The sequence below is a fragment of the Amphiura filiformis genome, chromosome 2, assembly GCF_039555335.1.
Source record: "Amphiura filiformis chromosome 2, Afil_fr2py, whole genome shotgun sequence".
NCBI classification, from domain to species: Eukaryota; Metazoa; Echinodermata; class Ophiuroidea; order Amphilepidida; family Amphiuridae; genus Amphiura; species Amphiura filiformis.
Window position 1 is genome coordinate 8,476,924 of NC_092629.1, and position 17,287 is coordinate 8,494,210.

The 17,287-nt window shown below is 35.9% G+C and overlaps 1 protein-coding gene across 1 annotated transcript; it reads left to right on the forward strand.

The window, feature by feature from the left end:
- Positions 1–115: 115 nt before the first annotated feature.
- Positions 116–7,057, forward strand: LOC140145843 (SOSS complex subunit C-like). The gene is made up of 4 exons (XM_072167528.1): positions 116–613; positions 1,650–1,762; positions 2,606–2,653; positions 3,415–7,057. Exons 1-4 carry the CDS (start codon positions 589–591, stop codon positions 3,508–3,510), a joined length of 282 nt encoding a protein of 93 aa, XP_072023629.1. The 5' UTR covers positions 116–588; the 3' UTR covers positions 3,511–7,057.
- The last annotated feature ends 10,230 nt before the right edge of the window (positions 7,058–17,287 follow it).

The following is a 17,287-nucleotide window of genomic DNA, read 5'->3' on the forward strand; positions in this document are numbered from 1 at the left end:
TAATGTCAGCCTGGTACGGATTAGGACACTTTACTCCAGGTTCCCGAACTCTAATAAGCTTATTTCTTTACCCTTAGAATCTGATGATAAAGAAAAACATTGAGTGACAGCTAAATCTCATATGAACAACAACAACAAAACTGGTCAGCTGCTGAGCAAGGAAAGGGAGAAATTTTTCTCATTTTCTCTCCCAGTCCCAAAGAGAAGAAGTATCTTTGATTGAAAATCGAAGTCTCTAGGACTAGGCTCTGTCATATTTCGCGAAAAGTGAGCAGTGTATCAAAAAGAGCACTTATGACCAATCAGAAAATGGTTTTTAAATGAATTTTTATATGGAAGCTTAAAATTAAATTAAAAATGACAAGCTGACATGATAAGAATTTAAAATTGCAGAAAATTAATTTATTGAATTTGAATATTGAATTAGAATCTGCAGTTTGGTACATGTAGCTGTATAATAAATACAAAAGATATTTGCTGTTGATAACTGGATTTGAATTGCTGTACCGAGTACCGCTACTGTCAGTGTATTACGAATAACACCGTCTACGTTGCATTTGCACCGCGTCATAAACCAAGAAAGAAATCATGTCGGGACCAGGGAGTGGACAAGGTAATTTTTAAAATCACTAAAAAATGATAGTTTCTCGTCCAGTCATCCTAACTTCAAAAAGGAGGATGAGGGCATTTTTTTTTGTCTTTTCCAAATCAACAGTTTTTTCCCCAAAGACGATAGATTTCAGTGTCTTTTTCGCAAATATATATAGGTAGGGATAGCTGCAAACGAGTATAGAAAAGGTACTAACAGCGAAAGTTTTATCGTCTTATTGTTTTTTTGTACAAACACAAAAAACAATGCGGGCGCCGTGCGAGGGACGAGAAACTAATTATTTTTTACTTTAGCCTTGGAGGCTAATGCAATCAAATTTGAGCCCTACAAGCTCCAGAAGTCCATTAAATATTATAGCAGCTTCAAATTTGCTCTCAAAATCTGCTATCGAAATCTAGTAGAAATCAGCGGTGCATGACACTAAAAGCAATGGAAGTATGGTGATTTAATTTTAAGTGTTGCTCTATAAGGCCCTTCGCACTAGATTATTAGTTTCCTGTTTAAGATTTTGAAAAAGGGACGAGGTGACTTTTAATTATTAATTATCTTTTATTTTCTTTATTTGGTTTGAACTATTACAAGCAACTATCGACTCGTTTTGACTAGGGCGGGCATTTAATTATTTCACAACAATATTTGATTTTATAAATAAGTGAAGGTGGAGTTGTATGTACTCTTTTGTTCATTCATCATTATTGTTGATATTATTAAAGTCAGAAAATGGCAAGTAGAAGTAGTTGAAAGTTATTTTAAACGAGAAAATTGGAAATAAAAATAAAGTAATTAATTATTTTGAGATTTTCAATTTTGGACGCGGGCGGTAAACAGGAAACTAATAATCAAGTGCGAAGGGCCTAAAATGAAAAAGAAGTTTGTTTGTTTATTTCTTCTAGGTCCATATTCAGGGGAAAATTTAAGTTGAATACTATTTAAACATGAACCTTGAGCTTGAGTTGATAATTTTTGAGCATACATGTACTACCGTAGTACTACTTGTACTAGATTGTAATTAATTGTGATTATCTAACTTTTTATACAGAACAACAAAATCGCAAGATTTTAGAGGATTTGCAGCAACAGAAGAAGAGATTGCGAATGATGCATTCCCAACCAAACAGTGCCATCGGTGGACAAGTCAGAGCTACTAAAGATGTAAGTTATCTAGTGACGCCAGGAATTTTTCGGGGGTATAGGGGGAAGCAGGGTTGTAGCTAGGATATTTTTAGTGCTGGGTGGCATTTGATGAAAATTTTGCATATTTGGTAATTGTTTGCCAAAATGGACCAAATTTTGACTAATTCAACCAAATGGTGCAATTTTGGCCTCTGGGTGGTGGGCTCCAGTGCAGTTTTTATTGGTTAATGAAAAAGGTTAGAAAATTTGTTTTCCAAAAATTAGAATACATAACTTGAAATTAGTCTTTGTGCTTGGGTTTGGGCTTGATTGTCGCATACAAAAATAAACCCTGAAACATTGTGTTTTTGGCCCTTATTTCCAAATATTGGCCAAATATTACAATTATTTCTTTCATTGTCAGTTATGTGAGAGTTCCTCTTTTCAGCTGATTTCCTCTTAATTTTTGTTGCCAAAATTTACGTGTTTTTATTTTATTTTCAGCCCATATTTGGCGTTTTTACCCTTTTTAGTGATTTTCCTCGTTTTTGGTCTGTGGCCTCTCACACCCGGACCCCTGCAGATAGAACTAACTAAAGGATTATTAAGATTTAGCTATGTTTGTTTAGCATATATACAGGATAATATATTTTGAATCCAAAATCCAAAAACATTTGTGAGTATTTTTCTGAAATAGAAGCTTCTTTGACTGGAAGCATGAAATGAACCATTTTACATTTTCAGGATTTTTATCTGCTGTCTCAGATCAAAGACATCAAAGCTTTGCTACGATCATCTTTTGCAGCTTTGCTTGATATCTAATCTAGCGTTTTTACTTTCAATTTCAATAAGATTAAAATTGTTGATTTTTGTTTGTTTCAGTCATCAGAAGTCAGACATCTACAAGCACAACAGAAGCAAGCATTAGAGGTACAGTATCTTTTTGTCAGAGAGGGTCTTCAACAAACCAATATTTGCCAAGGAAATGTTACCAGGATTAGGCCTGTAAAAGTGCTAACAAGCTTGCGGAACAAGGGTTAGGTGGATTGGGAGGAGTGCTCAAAATAAGCCCAAATCTTCAAAGTTCAAGGGCTATATATAGTTGGGTTTGAAATCTATGTGCCCTCCTGATCCCTCATCCCAGTGCAATTTTCAGTGGATACAATTCATATGTAACATTTTGATGTTAAGCTGGTCCATATTTGTGACACTTTATCAAACTTGGCACAATATGCCATGGATTGATGTTGAAGTGCACTTTGCAATAATAATTTTCATAATAATTTTCAAACACCAAAAGTAGAACATTTGGGTGCTTTTCTCCTGACCCTAAATATGTCATTAAATAGCTCCTCTGGAGCCTTCAAGGAGAGCTGTTTAGAGCACTTATAATAGAATGTAAGGAGAGAATGGTCAACTAAGTAGAGCTAAAAATCACTCTCCTATATCAGATTTAAGGAGAGCACAAGAGAGTGATTGCTCTCGCTCTCCTCAAAAGGCAGTCCCTGATTTATGTTAGAGTAAGCCATGCAGGTGTTATGCCAATATTTAAAAAAAATCTTTGTCTTAATAATGCAAGTCACCACAGTTTGAAACATTTTTTCAAGGAAATCACACATACATGTAAGAATATAAAGACTACACTTTGAAATTGTTTTAATTTTGTGCTGCTTTTTCTTTTTCATTTTCAGCATGCCCATACCAACTCATTTGCATATTTCACAACACAAGACTCTTCATTTGGGAACCTGATATTACCAGTTTTACCTAGATTACCACCAGAATGACGTATCTTGTTATTAGAACATTACATTACCTCTGCCTTCTACAAGTTTGCATTTTCACCTCGCAACTTGAGTCATTGGCCCCTGAACTTTAAAGCAAAACCTCCTATGTAACCTCTTGGCAGGTTTATTTTAAACATGTTCAAGGGCTACAAGAACATCTAAGGTTTTTCCTGCCCAACAACAATATGTAGCCAGAGATAGTACATGACCCAGATTGGTCAATTATGTAAGTCATTAGTGAAGTGAACTTCACCGGAGGCTATGTGGTTATTGAACATAGGGTGTGATATGCAACATTTGATTAAATGACACCCACAAGATGAGCATTAACTTTTAAGGTTGCACTGCCTTAACAGAATTGATCATGTCTCACCTCCTTTTTCAACCAAATCGATGCTTAAGCTCTAATAACTCTTGTAACAAGCTGTCAACATTTAACCACAAATTGCCTCAGGCAAAACTCACTTCCTGGGAAATAAACACCACACAAAGTCATTTTATGTAACTCATTGACCCATCTGTATCGTACTGGCTCTAGTTACAATGGCAGCTTGTTGATCTGATCACCTCATGAGGAAGTCAAGCTGTGATCAATCGGGTAGTACAAGTTGCACCTAGTGAAGTTACATTTAATGCACTATAAAAATCTCAATGTTTTTGGAGTGGGGGGGGGGGGATGAGGCTTTAAGCTGAAGTACATTTTAAACATGACAAAATTCAACAGAAAATAAACTAAAGGAAATTCTGGATGGAATATTGAGTTCTAAAAAGGCCAAGGGAACAAGCCTAATAAGTTATTGTGTCAAATTTATGCTCATTTTGTGAGAGCAGATCACAAATAAGTTACTATAGGCCCTACTGTGGTTCACCTCAAGTTTGGTAGTGACGTCAATGCTTTTTCGTGGTTGCGCTGCAAGCGTACTGACACACTGCACTTGTACGTTTGAGTGTACGCTCGTTTAACTTTACGTGCGCGATTCACATTGACATATGCACCTACGTCACTACCGAACTTGAGGCGAATCACAGTATACCATAGATTGGTTTTATTCCATTTAAAATCCACACCATCTCTGCGGAAGATTCTGGAAATATCTTCCACAAGGGCAAGGGGGAGTATGAATTTCAAATGGAATGAACACATAGGCAGCTTCATTTAAATTTCATACACCCACTGAGAAAGATTCTACCTGAGTTTTAAATAGGGCTGTCAGTGTGTTTATTGATATTCCATTTAAAATTCCTACTCCCTCTGTGGAAGACAATTCTAATCTTCCACAGGGGTGTGAAATTTAAATGGAATAGCCCATTTGGCTGAAAATGGTAGTGAAATGGGACATATTCATTAAGGCACTTGTAGAGTAATGATAAAACCAACAGTATCTCATTTTGGCCAAGTATATAAATGAAAAAGCGATGCATGTTGCATTACTTTTTAAACAGTGATTGTTCATCACTTGTCAAGTTCTATTGTCGCTAAGTGTAAGTGCAGCTTTAGTAACGCATGGACAAGGAACAGGGTATTTTTCTTGAAATTGAAACTATACAAATGGGCTGTCCAAAATGAGTGATGAGGCGCTTTTGGTTGACAGAATAGTTTATAATGAAGTGCTTTAAATTTGTTATTACTGCAGTGAAAACTGAAGCAACATATATTTATGCATTAATTGTAATGACCTAATAATGCAAATTTCAGTTGACACCAATTTTGTGTTAAATAAAAGAGGTTCCATTAAACATAAAACCTCTTTTGATTTTTGGAGACCAAATCAAGAAGCAGCAGAGGCTCTGTACAACACTGCCATATTTCCTTTAATTGGCTCCTTTCGGTAATGTTATTCAAATCATAAGCACATTTATACACAGTATTATCGAGGGAGCTTATGCAGATGGGGATGAAATCAAAACTCGACCGGCAGGTACCGGCGGTTGAACTGTGTTCCATTGTTTAGAACAATAGAAACTGGCTTCAATCGGACAGAACCAGCGGTAGGTCACCGATAGAGTTTTGATTTCATCCCATAAGGCATCTTGCATTGAACCCTTGATGTTTGGTATGTTTTAAAGCTAAAGTAAGTTATTTTGTCAACTTTGTGAGAGCAGGCCACAAAAATCAGGCTGTATCAAAATGATTGGTACCCACCAGTTTCCAGTGATTAAGGACAAGACTGCGACATCAAATTACAACTTAGGATCTGTATAATTTGTTGATTATTGTCATCAACAATGATATTACCGGTACTATTAATTGTGGTCATTTCAAGATGATTCAATGTTGCATATTTGTAAGAAATATGCTTTTCAATAACCATAAAAACTGATAGGTACCAGTCATTTTGATACAGCATGTAAATAGATCATTTGGAAAATATCAAAGGGTAATCAAAGAAATCATGTTCATTAATTATTGTGTGTTTTAATATTAATCTGTGAACATATTTTACATATAAATTTGGAATATCATAAGAATTCACAGTGTAATTTACTTAAAAGTAATATTTTTGAAAATAATAATAAGAATAGACTGTTTTTTGCACATAATTATATTTATCATATTGTGAGCACTTTGCTGGGAGGACATATCTCCTGGAAGCAGAGTACCGCTGCCAATTCAATTTGAAATATAAGACCAAAGTGAGTAAGATATCAGGCTTGCTTTAAGGGGCAGGGTCCAGATGCAAAGTAGTGTTATTTTGGGTACACTTCCCAAGGGCATAATCTTTAAGCAGACCTGCTCCCAAAATGATGACTGCATGGGACATATGTGCACCAACATTTTCAGTGTTGACCCGTAAAAAAACTTAGCGAACAGGAATTTGAGTCCTATGGATGTTTGCGTGTGTGTCACTGGAACAATTGCTGTTTAACTACCTAGATGTTTTACATGGATGGTTAATTATTGGACCACACATTTGAGCTTCAGCAAAATGCAATAACCAGTGAGGGAGATGCATGTAATCAAATTGAAGTGCTTTTATAGAAATCCAAATTTGATGTGATGTACTTCATGACAGTTTTGTGCTAACATGTGGCACTTTTCAAATCACCATTGGGCAGGGAAAAACCTCTTATGTGTCATTGGCCCCTGAACATTAAAGCAAAACATCCTACGTAACCTATTGGCAGTATTGTTTTAAACATGTTCAAGGGCCAGAAGTATGTGGGAGGTTTTTCCTGCCCAACATCAAAATTGAATGACCAATTTCCTCATGTTGACGACTGCTTGTCGTAACTGGCCTTGATGGGGCTGTCATTGAAGTAGGTAACATCAGAGTAAGATTTCAAGATTTGTATAAAAAATCTTTCAAATATACTAATTTTATGGACAATCCTGAAGAATTAATTTGCAGCACTGATGATGAGATGAGTCTTAACCCATTTGGTCAAGATTTTCAGTCTGTATTGAGGTACAATAAATCAATTCTATTTAAGCCTCCCTTGTGGAGTAAAACATTACAATGTAAATGTTCACTATGAAATTGTCGAGCTTGCTTCAGGAAATAAATAAGTCAATTTGTGAACTTAAAAATTATTGACTTTAATACTAGACTGTGTTTTGTTGTTTGTTAATAAATGTGTCGAGTTAATATAATCGAAGAAATTAAAAAGACTAGTTTGCATCTGATGTCACCTGTCAATCAAACAATTTATTATTATGGTTAATTTTGCATCTTCAAACACACAAAGTCTTAAAAGTTAGGTATTAGTAATGGAAACTTTTTGTGAAAGCACCATGGCAACAAAAGCCTTGAAACTTTGCTTTTTGCCTTGTAAAAATACTGTTTACCATTTTCTGTGAATCTTTTTCTCAGATGAAGGCACCGGAGATGAATCTGCCTTCTTTTTACGCACTACTAACCAATCAAGGTCACAGGGAGTTTGACTGACAGACGGAATTAAGACTAATTTGCATCCGATTATACCTGTCAATCAAACTAAGAAATGATTTGTTTAAGAGTTTCTGAACATGGCGTGCCTTATGGCTAATTTTGCACCTTCAAACATACAAACCATCAAAAAAGTTAGGTCCCGGAGTTAGGTATTAGTAATGGAAACTTTTTTTGAAAGCACCATGGCAAAGTACCATTTGCATTTTCTTTGATTCCTTATCTCAGATGTAGGCACCAGATGAATCTACGTTCCTTTTACGCACTACTAACCATTAACCAATCAAGGGTCGTGGGGAGTTTGATTGACGGTGACATCAGACACAAAATTGTCTTAAATTCTGTCTCAGAATATAGTCCTTTGGGTGTGAAACCAGCATGGTCATCGAGGCAGGAAACCATGGCAATGAGAAACATGTCTTGGTGGAAGGGAATGAAATACCAAAGAGGGCCAAACTTTGCATCTCAATTTCATCTGAAAATACTCGCTTCCCAGCTGCTTGATTATAAAGTCCTATTGCACTCAGATGAGGAGCTTTTTGTGATGTAACTCCTGATGTACAAGGCGCACTCAAATTGTCAATTTAAATATTTAACATAAGCCCACATTTGTCACACATTGTAATTCCTTAAGACTCAGTGAATCAATTATATACAGATAGATTAATTCACCTGTATTCACCTGACTTTACTGGCTCCTAGTAAGACAAGTCTTATTTTTGCCCACCTAAACTTATCAAAAAACCACACTGCATGGTACTTCTATTGCCGAGGCCCTAAGGCCTTATGAAGATCACAAACACTCGCTGATGCTATCTCTTGCATTTCCTGGTCAAAATAGCATCATTCTCTTCACTACAATGTGTCCCTTTGAACTGTCTGATGGTTGAATGGGTACTATCTTGGATGACTTTCCAACTGTGTGCCAGCAGTATAGTTTATCGACAGCCTGCAGTGATTTCGATGGGATTTGGACAAGAGGATCCAGCTTATTTCCAACCCTGGGTATATTTCCTACCCTGGGTATATTTCCCACTTTCCCATAATAATAGAGAGTAGTCCAACAATATTCCCAAGACGCAAATTATTAAACATCGCATACGCACTTGGTATAACTCTTATTTTATTTCTGCAATATATACAAAATGTACACAACCAGAGAAAACAAAATATCTGAATATGACATATACATTAACTGTACACACCAACTGCATTCAAAAGTAACGGGGAGAAAGCACTATGTTGACCAAAAAAACGCTATAAATTATATATGTACATACAGGTATCATGCTTAAGTATGTATTGTTTTTGCTCTTTTTGTTTTTGATGTAGAAAAAATTATATTATTCACCGAGTTATAGGGATGAAATCAAAACTAGACTGGCAGTTGAACCGTGTTCCATTATTTAGAACAACAGAAACCAGCTCCAACCGGACGGAACCGCCGGTCAAGTTTTGATTTCATCCCTTACATGGTATCTCTTGAAGATCTTTATTTGAATGAAACACATTGTTCATGAAATTGAGACCCCTTACAGCAGGCATTCTCAACTCGATATTCTGAAGTGCCACTGAAATTCTGAAATGAAATGAACCTGAAGTGCCACTATCCAATGCCAGCGAGTGCAGGGTGTGAACCTGCCTTAAGGGCCACTTATTCGATGTATTCGATACAAAATTGGGATCAACATATGGTGCACATTTATATTTTTTGTGGAATATAAAGATGTTGTATGTGACCATTATCTAATATTATTTTCAAATATTGAAACTTGGTATCCAGGGTTTGTCAGTGATGTAGCTTGGGGTTGTGACAGGGTCTTAGCTAGAAATTGAGGGTTGCCCTTCATTTGAATAAAATTGCCTGTCCTAATTTGACCTTTAAAATATTTACCAGACCTCAATAGCCCATTGGGGGTTCAAAGAGTTCAAATATGTGCTGATATGGCCTTGTTCTACAAATTGGATCTACTAAAAAGGTCAATTAGCTTCTCAAAACATACAATTTATAATAAGCACCTGTCAAAGGCATTAATTTTGCCCGTCCCAGGAGCAAACTCCCGTCTAAAATAACGGCCAGGCGGTGGCTAGCTAAGACCCTGGGTTGTGGCACCCAGGGCAAGATACAAAATGGAGATGCCCCAAATGGAAATGATTAATTGTTGACCCAAATTTTGTTGCCTGCTCAAGAATCTAATGCAGAGTTCTATTTCTCCTTGACCCCATTTTTTTAACCATCGCCATTTTGGTGCCCGCCCCCCATGCCGCACCCAGGGCATGTGCTCCCCCACCGGCCCCCCTCGCTACGCCACTGGGCTTTGTATGGAACAGAAACCTTAATCTTAATGCAATAATGCATCTCTGATGTCTGCAAAATATATGACAATTACATTCCACAAAGTAGAAGTACTGTTTGAAGACAGTAATCTGATATTACACAAAGACTCATGCATGTACTTAACATCAACCCGCCCAATGGTGAATATTACTTTTCCTCTTGTCGAGGCAGTGACATCAACATGTTGAAGCAGCTGTGTCACAGGCTCATCTATTTGGTGTCTTTAAATGTGCATGTGTATGCCAGCACTTTGAGTCAGTGAATGCTATTGATTTGAAGCCATTCCAAATGAAACACACACTGACTTGCCAAGAAGACATAAGTATAGCTTGACCACAGTTGACTTCACAACTTGGCCAACAGAATTCTATTTTTTGTTGCTGAGTGGATGATCGTTAAAATTACAATGAAATGGGGCTCAAATTATGAACTAGACATGGTCATGTGTCTTTAACTTGTCACCCAATTATGGTGTTACAGTTTCTATATTCTTCTCTACTGTAACTTTACAATCACATAAGCTACACCTTTGGTATAATTTTAAAGCTTAAACTCCTTCCGTAAGTGCAACGGGAAAATCATGATATGAAGTTGCAATATTTGATAAACATCTTTTTTGGTATTTTGCGGGTGGAGGAAGCGCGGGTGGAGGCCTGTGCAAACCCTATGGATGGCACAACATTGCCTGTTCAGTATATGCCATACTACCCATATACAAGTATGCATTTTCTAAAGAGAAATTTCATGTGGAGTTCATGTACAATAAGAAATTATAGGTAGGGGTAGGTTAAATGGCTCGGAAAAAACTTGCGCACTGCCCTACGATCTTTTTTTAATGATAAACTTGAATTCCTCATGCAATTCTCTTTCGGATTGAATGAGGTGGGTGATAAGCATACTTGAAATTTGATGTACATTTCAAGCTCATAAGTATTAAATGAGCTTAAAAAGGCTTCATGAAAAAAAGTTGAAGATGCTGGGCCATATTGACCCAAATTGCAACATGTTCACAATGCTCAACAAGCATAATAGACCACTTTGGGAAAGCCTGTGGGCTAATCCAGCTGAAATCCATACACCCCCTGGAAGACATGACCTCAACCTCCCACACAGTGAGTGTGAATTACAATGTACTCAAGTCGAAATTCACACTCACTGTGTGGAAGATTAAGGTCATGTCTTCCAAAGGGGGTGTATGGAGTAGCCCAATTCAACCATTGGCAATGTGTGGGCATAGTGCTTCCGACTTGATTACAAATGTGAACAAAGTAATCACTGTAAAAATTTGAACTTCAATTCAAGTAGTATTACCCAAGCAGATTCAAATACAAAACCTACAAAAAATAAAATAAACTTGGTTGGAACACTGCAACAACAATTTGTTCTGTACACCTACTATTTATAATGTAGATCACAAACAAAACACAATTGAATACCTGAGTGGAAGAAGGGCCCAACTCCAATTTTTTACAAAAATGAGTTAGACCCAGCATTTTATTGCCAGCAGACTGTTCTTCCTAGTGTGTGAAAGATGAGCCAAAATCCACTTTCCAAATAGTCTTCCACGTACACTTAATCCTGATTTTCATGCAAGAAAGGCCCAACTCCATGGAGTTGGGCCCTTCTTCCACAAATATTGGGTTAAAGAGGAATTTTGTTCATCCATGAAATTTTGCTTTTCACTACAATAAATTTTCTTACTAACATATTACATGCTTCTACTTGTGCAATTAATGGATAATTTCCAAATTTCTGTAGCTTTTTATAACACATCTGCTTACGGAACTGGCACTTGCAGTATATTAGTGGAAGAAGGGCCCAACTCCAGCTCGTATTAAGACCCGTACTGTTGCCATGGAAACACCATATATGATTTTGAATGTATGTAATACTGTATGTTCATGTATTAAAGGTCCCCTGAAGATGAAAACATTCTGTCTATAAAACTTTTCCAAATATTCAGTTTTTTCTTAATATCTCAAAAACAGTTTTGATGGAGTTGGGCCCTTCTTCCACTCAGGTATTCAATTGTATTAAGGCATGGCTAAGTATGATTCATAACATACAGGGAGGAGTTTGATGTTAAGCCATCAATCATGTACTGACAGTAATCCCATTATCCGGGGGTACAAATGACCCAAGGGGTTCCAGACAATCCAAGGGTGACCCAGTAAACAGTTGAATAATGGGCTATTCCAGTTGAAATCCATATACCCTGTGGAAGACATGACCTTAATCTCCCACACAGGGAGTGTGAATTTCAAATGGGTTTACGGAATGGGCGACTCCTTTTGAAGTCTTCCACCTGTGTGGGAGGCCATGTCTTTCATTGAATATTTGTAATACATGCATGTATCTCAAAAAATTTCTTTTACAATTCAAAGGGAAAATATTCAAAATATTAGGTCTTTCTTTTGTTTGCTCTACTCAACACAATGGCTTTTACCCTGCCCCAAAGTCTCCGGCAATCACTACACGATGCCTTACATGTTAGAAAAATAATTATCACACACAAATCACATGGTTTTATTGAAACAAACTCATGTTGACCATAAAATGAATAAAAACAGCCATCTCTAAACACGCGATATTCAAAATTACCTGGCACCAAAACTGTCTGGGGTAATGACGCCAATATGGCAATAATGCAATGAAGCATAAATAACCATGACATCATTGGCCTAGAGAATTTCAGCACAGGAATTTTGAATATCGCGTGTTGAGAGCCAGTTGTTTTTATTCATTTTTATGGTTAATATGAGTTTGTTTAAAATGAAACCATATTTTCAAATTTATGCTTCATATTTATTTTTCTAACAAAGGCATAACATAATGTTGTGATTAACGGAGACTTCCTTTAAGCATCTACATGCAAAGAAATGGTGATTTACATAAAGTAAAGAAAACCCTAGTTGGTCCTAATTTTGTGTAAAATTACATGAGGGAATAGGCCTAAGCAAATTTTATCAAGGTCCAGTAAATTGACCATCATTAAAAAAAAAAACGCAAGCTCTATAAATCACACAAAAAATCCAGTCTTGGACAACATTATGTTAGACATCCGGCCAAATTGGTGATATCCGTTTTCTTCTACATAAAAATAAATAATTAAAATCAACATTTTTTGAGATACACCATGTAAAAATTATACCTCCCATGCCGTAAGACAATTGCAACATGGCAAAAAAATATGCAATATTTACATTAATTATGTAATTAATCACATTCACATGAAGGAAACAAAATTTACACATGAAAACAAAAACACTTCAATAACAAAACATCATCATAAGGACACCTTGAGTCAATCGATATTGATGAAAAGAACTTTTCAATATTAGGCAAAAAAATAATGTTTGGTTGCTTTTTTTTTTGTTATGAGTGTCATTTTTTCACCAATTATAAGCCATACAAACTAAATATGATGATCTTATCAGCAGTGGCAGCACCGGGGGGAGGGGGAAATGAAACGGGGCCAAAAATTTGATTTGTCTAACATACATGCAATATTTTTTGCCTGTTATAATTTGTTGTTGTCAGGAGGCAGTCCGGGGCATCGTAGCAAAAGTTTTAGTGGGAAGGTAAATGCCCCTCTGTGGTGCCACTACTACTAAATCAGTTTAATATTCATATCAAGGTTCAATTGCAGTGCAAGAATTTTGTCACATCTTGCTCAAATCATTCTTGCAGTTTGTGAGAATTGGCCGCTCTTTGCTGTGTAACCATAAAGAAAGTTGACGAGGATCGAGTTGTGATTCACACAAGTTGTTTTTGAGAATATCGGCAAGACTCGATCTGCCGATTCTCGCTGAAATTCTACTAGCCCTGTGTTGAGGGGTTGGTAACATTTACCACATCCCAAACGAATGGCCCTCCTAATAATTAAGTTTATAAATGCTTTTGTACAATTTTCTTTATAACTGTCACCAAAATGTACCAGTGGACAATTATAATGCACACACAGAACACATACACATAATTTACATATTTGCTGTAATATTGTTTCAAGATAAATGGCTGCAAAGGAAAACAAAAACATTTTTTCTACATCAAGCTGCCATTAATGTTTAACCCCATGTGCACAACTACTGCTTTCCTTACAGTGCCCCTGATTGGTTAATTACATATGAGTAACCAATCAAAATTGAGCTTTTAGATCTCTCAGTAATTTTAAACTGAAACCCTTTGACCCATTCTTACCATACTGATTGGCTCAATACATGATATATAGCCCTATTTGTAACCAATCAAATTAGTTCTTAGACACTGCTTTAGTCAGTAGATACCATGGGGTTAACTTCAGGTGCATGTTTAAAAATACAAAAAAACCCAAATATTAGTACTTCAATATCATGCTAGATGCAAAATAGGCTATTACACATACTCTGATCTCAATGTTTTAATTTGGCCTGCAAGTGATATTATTACAATCCACTGAACTCACTTATAAACACCCAAATCAACACCTTAGAGTATTTTCATTCTTAAATTATATTTCTTGCTCACATTAAAAAAAAAAAAAAAGGTTCGTCTCAAAGCTCACAAGTGGTTTGAAACCAAATGCGAAATGCAATTTTTTTTTCCGACTTGGTATTTTTATGGTATTTTGAAAGAAAAAAAATCAGATTTTTGCCAAATTTTTCCAAAAAAAATTTAATTTTTTTTTTTTTTAAATAAAAAAATTTCTGCATTTCTTTTCAAATCGCGTGATTTTATAAATGTGCGTGCAAGCTTTGAGACAAACCTCTTTTTTTTTGGCCTTAGAACACATTACACATAATGATATTACACCACAAAAGTTCTTGGTTGTAAATAAATCAAAGTCATCATGTTGTATATTCCACCTTTCACTTGAACTGTACAGAAAACTACAATTTGAAAAATCTACATTTACATGTATATACAAAAACTTCCTTGTGTCAGACACGTTTCTAGATATTTCCATTAAATAAAACCTACAGTGAGTACTATTATATCAAGGTATGAAGAGTTCATTTGAAAAAGCGGCTCTTCCAGTTGATCCATACACCCCCTATGGAAGACATGACCTTCATCTCCCACACAGGGAGTGCGAGATTCAAATGGGGCTACCTGAATGGGTGACTATTTGAAATTCAACACCTGTGTGGGAGATTAAGGTCATGTCTTGCATAGGGGGTGTATGGAATTCAACTGGGACAGCCAAATGTGATGTTCACCATGTGCGGCCAATTTTTATTGCAAACCTCGGTTAAAGCTTGTGTCTTAATTTGCTCAAAATTAAAATTTTGAAATACTGGAAGCACTAGAAATACTGGAATGAGGGAAGCCATGATCCTCAGTTGTTTGTATGCAAGGTTGCCAAACCCGCAATTTGGTAGCCAATAAATTGGGGCGACTTTGGAAGATTTTCCCACATGACTTTTGACAATTTCCTGTTCCATATAGAAACTATAATGGTTAAGAAAAAAATTGAGCGACTTCTCAACATTGGCTCCCTCGACTTCCAATAGTTTCTTGCCCCATAGAAACCAACGGTAATGAGAAAAATTGTGTGCCTTTTTGATTATTTGACCCGCGATTGGGCTGAAGAGTTATTAATACTATATTCTATTTTATTGGTGCATGTCCTAATTGGTGGCTCATTACAAGGTATTTCACCAGTGAACAATATTGTTAAAATGCTTTTAACCCCATGAGAACTGCCTGCCGATTGGCCAAAAAGAAGATTTCATTATCGATTGGACCAATCAGCAACACTGTTAGAATAATTTCACCACAGAAAAAAAAATGGGGTGAATTATTTGCAAAGCTCCATTCTGATTGGTGATTAAAGTGAAGATATCACATAATTGACCAATCAGAGGTAATGTTAGATCAGCAGGTAGTGCTCAGGGGGTTAACATATGGCAGCCTTTGGTTGTATGATTTCATATTTTCCCTCTAAACTCTTCATGATATTTTCTCTGTATAGGAGCATCATATATTTAGACTGTCAGGTCATGTGGGTCATATATCTGGTAGTCATCTCATTGCTTGATGAGATCTACACAGAATCTATAAATAAAAGGTTTCCAGACTCGCAGTTTACACCTTGTTATGGTTCTATGTTTTTTATAAGAATTTTTTTGGCCAAGATTTCAGAGACATTTACAATAGGATTCTGCTGAGCCAGATACTAAGTGACCTTTGACCCACTTGTTTGGCAGTATAATGATTACCGTATAGCGTGAATTTAGTGGTTTTATTTTATTTTATTTTTGAGTTTCGCAATTTGTTTTATATCCACTACTTCGACCAGCTTCAACTGGGTTTCAACTGGAATAGTTCAATTTGTGGCCTTTAACATTTTGTGTTTTCAAATTGGCGAAACATTTGTGAAAAAAAAAAAAAAAAAAAAAAATGTAAGGGTATGAACTGCAAAATGTGTGAAACAGAGTATTAACCACCAAAAATTGTGAACAGTAACACCTTGTGATTTCACGACAATAACAAATTGTGCAAAACTAAAAACCTCCCAAAAAGTTCACGCTATACAGGTTTTTTTTTACATCACAGTTAGTGATGGCCATGTAAACATAGAATAGATACACAATTATATCAAAGTTCCAAATTACAACATCAAACAATATAGCTACACATTTATAGTACATATATATACAGTTTTGTTTTTGCTAATAAATCATTGTTTTTGTTTTGTTACACAAAATGTTGACAAAAGTTGATGAAACACAGTTTTTCTGACAATACTGATCAACCAGAACCAGTAGAAGGAAATGATTGTTAAAAAGTTGCTGCATGTAGCTTTCATCTTTGCTGTTCTCAAAGTCAACAATAGTTCTCGTCTATGTCAAAGAAATTGGGCCCAAAGATTACCAACTCGGAATTGCACAGAGAAAGCTGCATATATACTTGCACCACGCTGCATCCTTTACTTTATATCCTCTCACATAATTATTTTGTCTCGCATTGTAATATACGTACACTTTTACCAAGTTGAAACTTATCGGTCATCTCCTTGAATTTAAGTACACATTGCCTTTGGCCGTCGAGACACAAATAACAATATCGTTACATGAACTACCCAGCAAACACAAAAATGTTGTTTTTTTCAAAACATGTTTTTAAAATTGTTCAATTTAATAACAAATAAAGGTCATGAAAACGTTTTTAAAATGTTTTATTATGCAAAAGCACTACATTTTTCAAATGTTGACAAACTGTTACTGCAAAATAATTTTAGTCAAACATTTTTACAAAATATTTTGTCAACTCTTTATGGTAGAATGTTTTGCAGAAGTTCTCAAAATGTTTTGGAACATTATTACAGCGTTTTACACCATAACCTGACAATAAAACATGTTAGTGTTTACTGGGTAGATCGCCTACTAACTGTGCATTATGCTTGTTAGTGATGAATGATACCATAACTTTCAAAACGTGCCCGACTTGAGAAACTATTTGCATGCGACTTTGGTCACGATACGTCCGTAGTGTGATTTGCAATTCGCTCACATCTATGCGCACCCTTGTGACAGGATTGCAGGCTGAATGTTAAAAAAAATTGTATCAA

Excerpts from the sequence above, each read along its gene's own strand:
- LOC140145843 (XM_072167528.1), top strand. The coding sequence starts at position 589 with ATGTCGGGACCAGGGAGTGGACAAG. Across the intron at positions 614-1,649 it reads GGGACCAGGGAGTGGACAAG|AACAACAAAATCGCAAGATT; the intron begins GTAATTTTTAAA and ends CTTTTTATACAG. Across the intron at positions 2,654-3,414 it reads AACAGAAGCAAGCATTAGAG|CATGCCCATACCAACTCATT; the intron begins GTACAGTATCTT and ends TTTCATTTTCAG.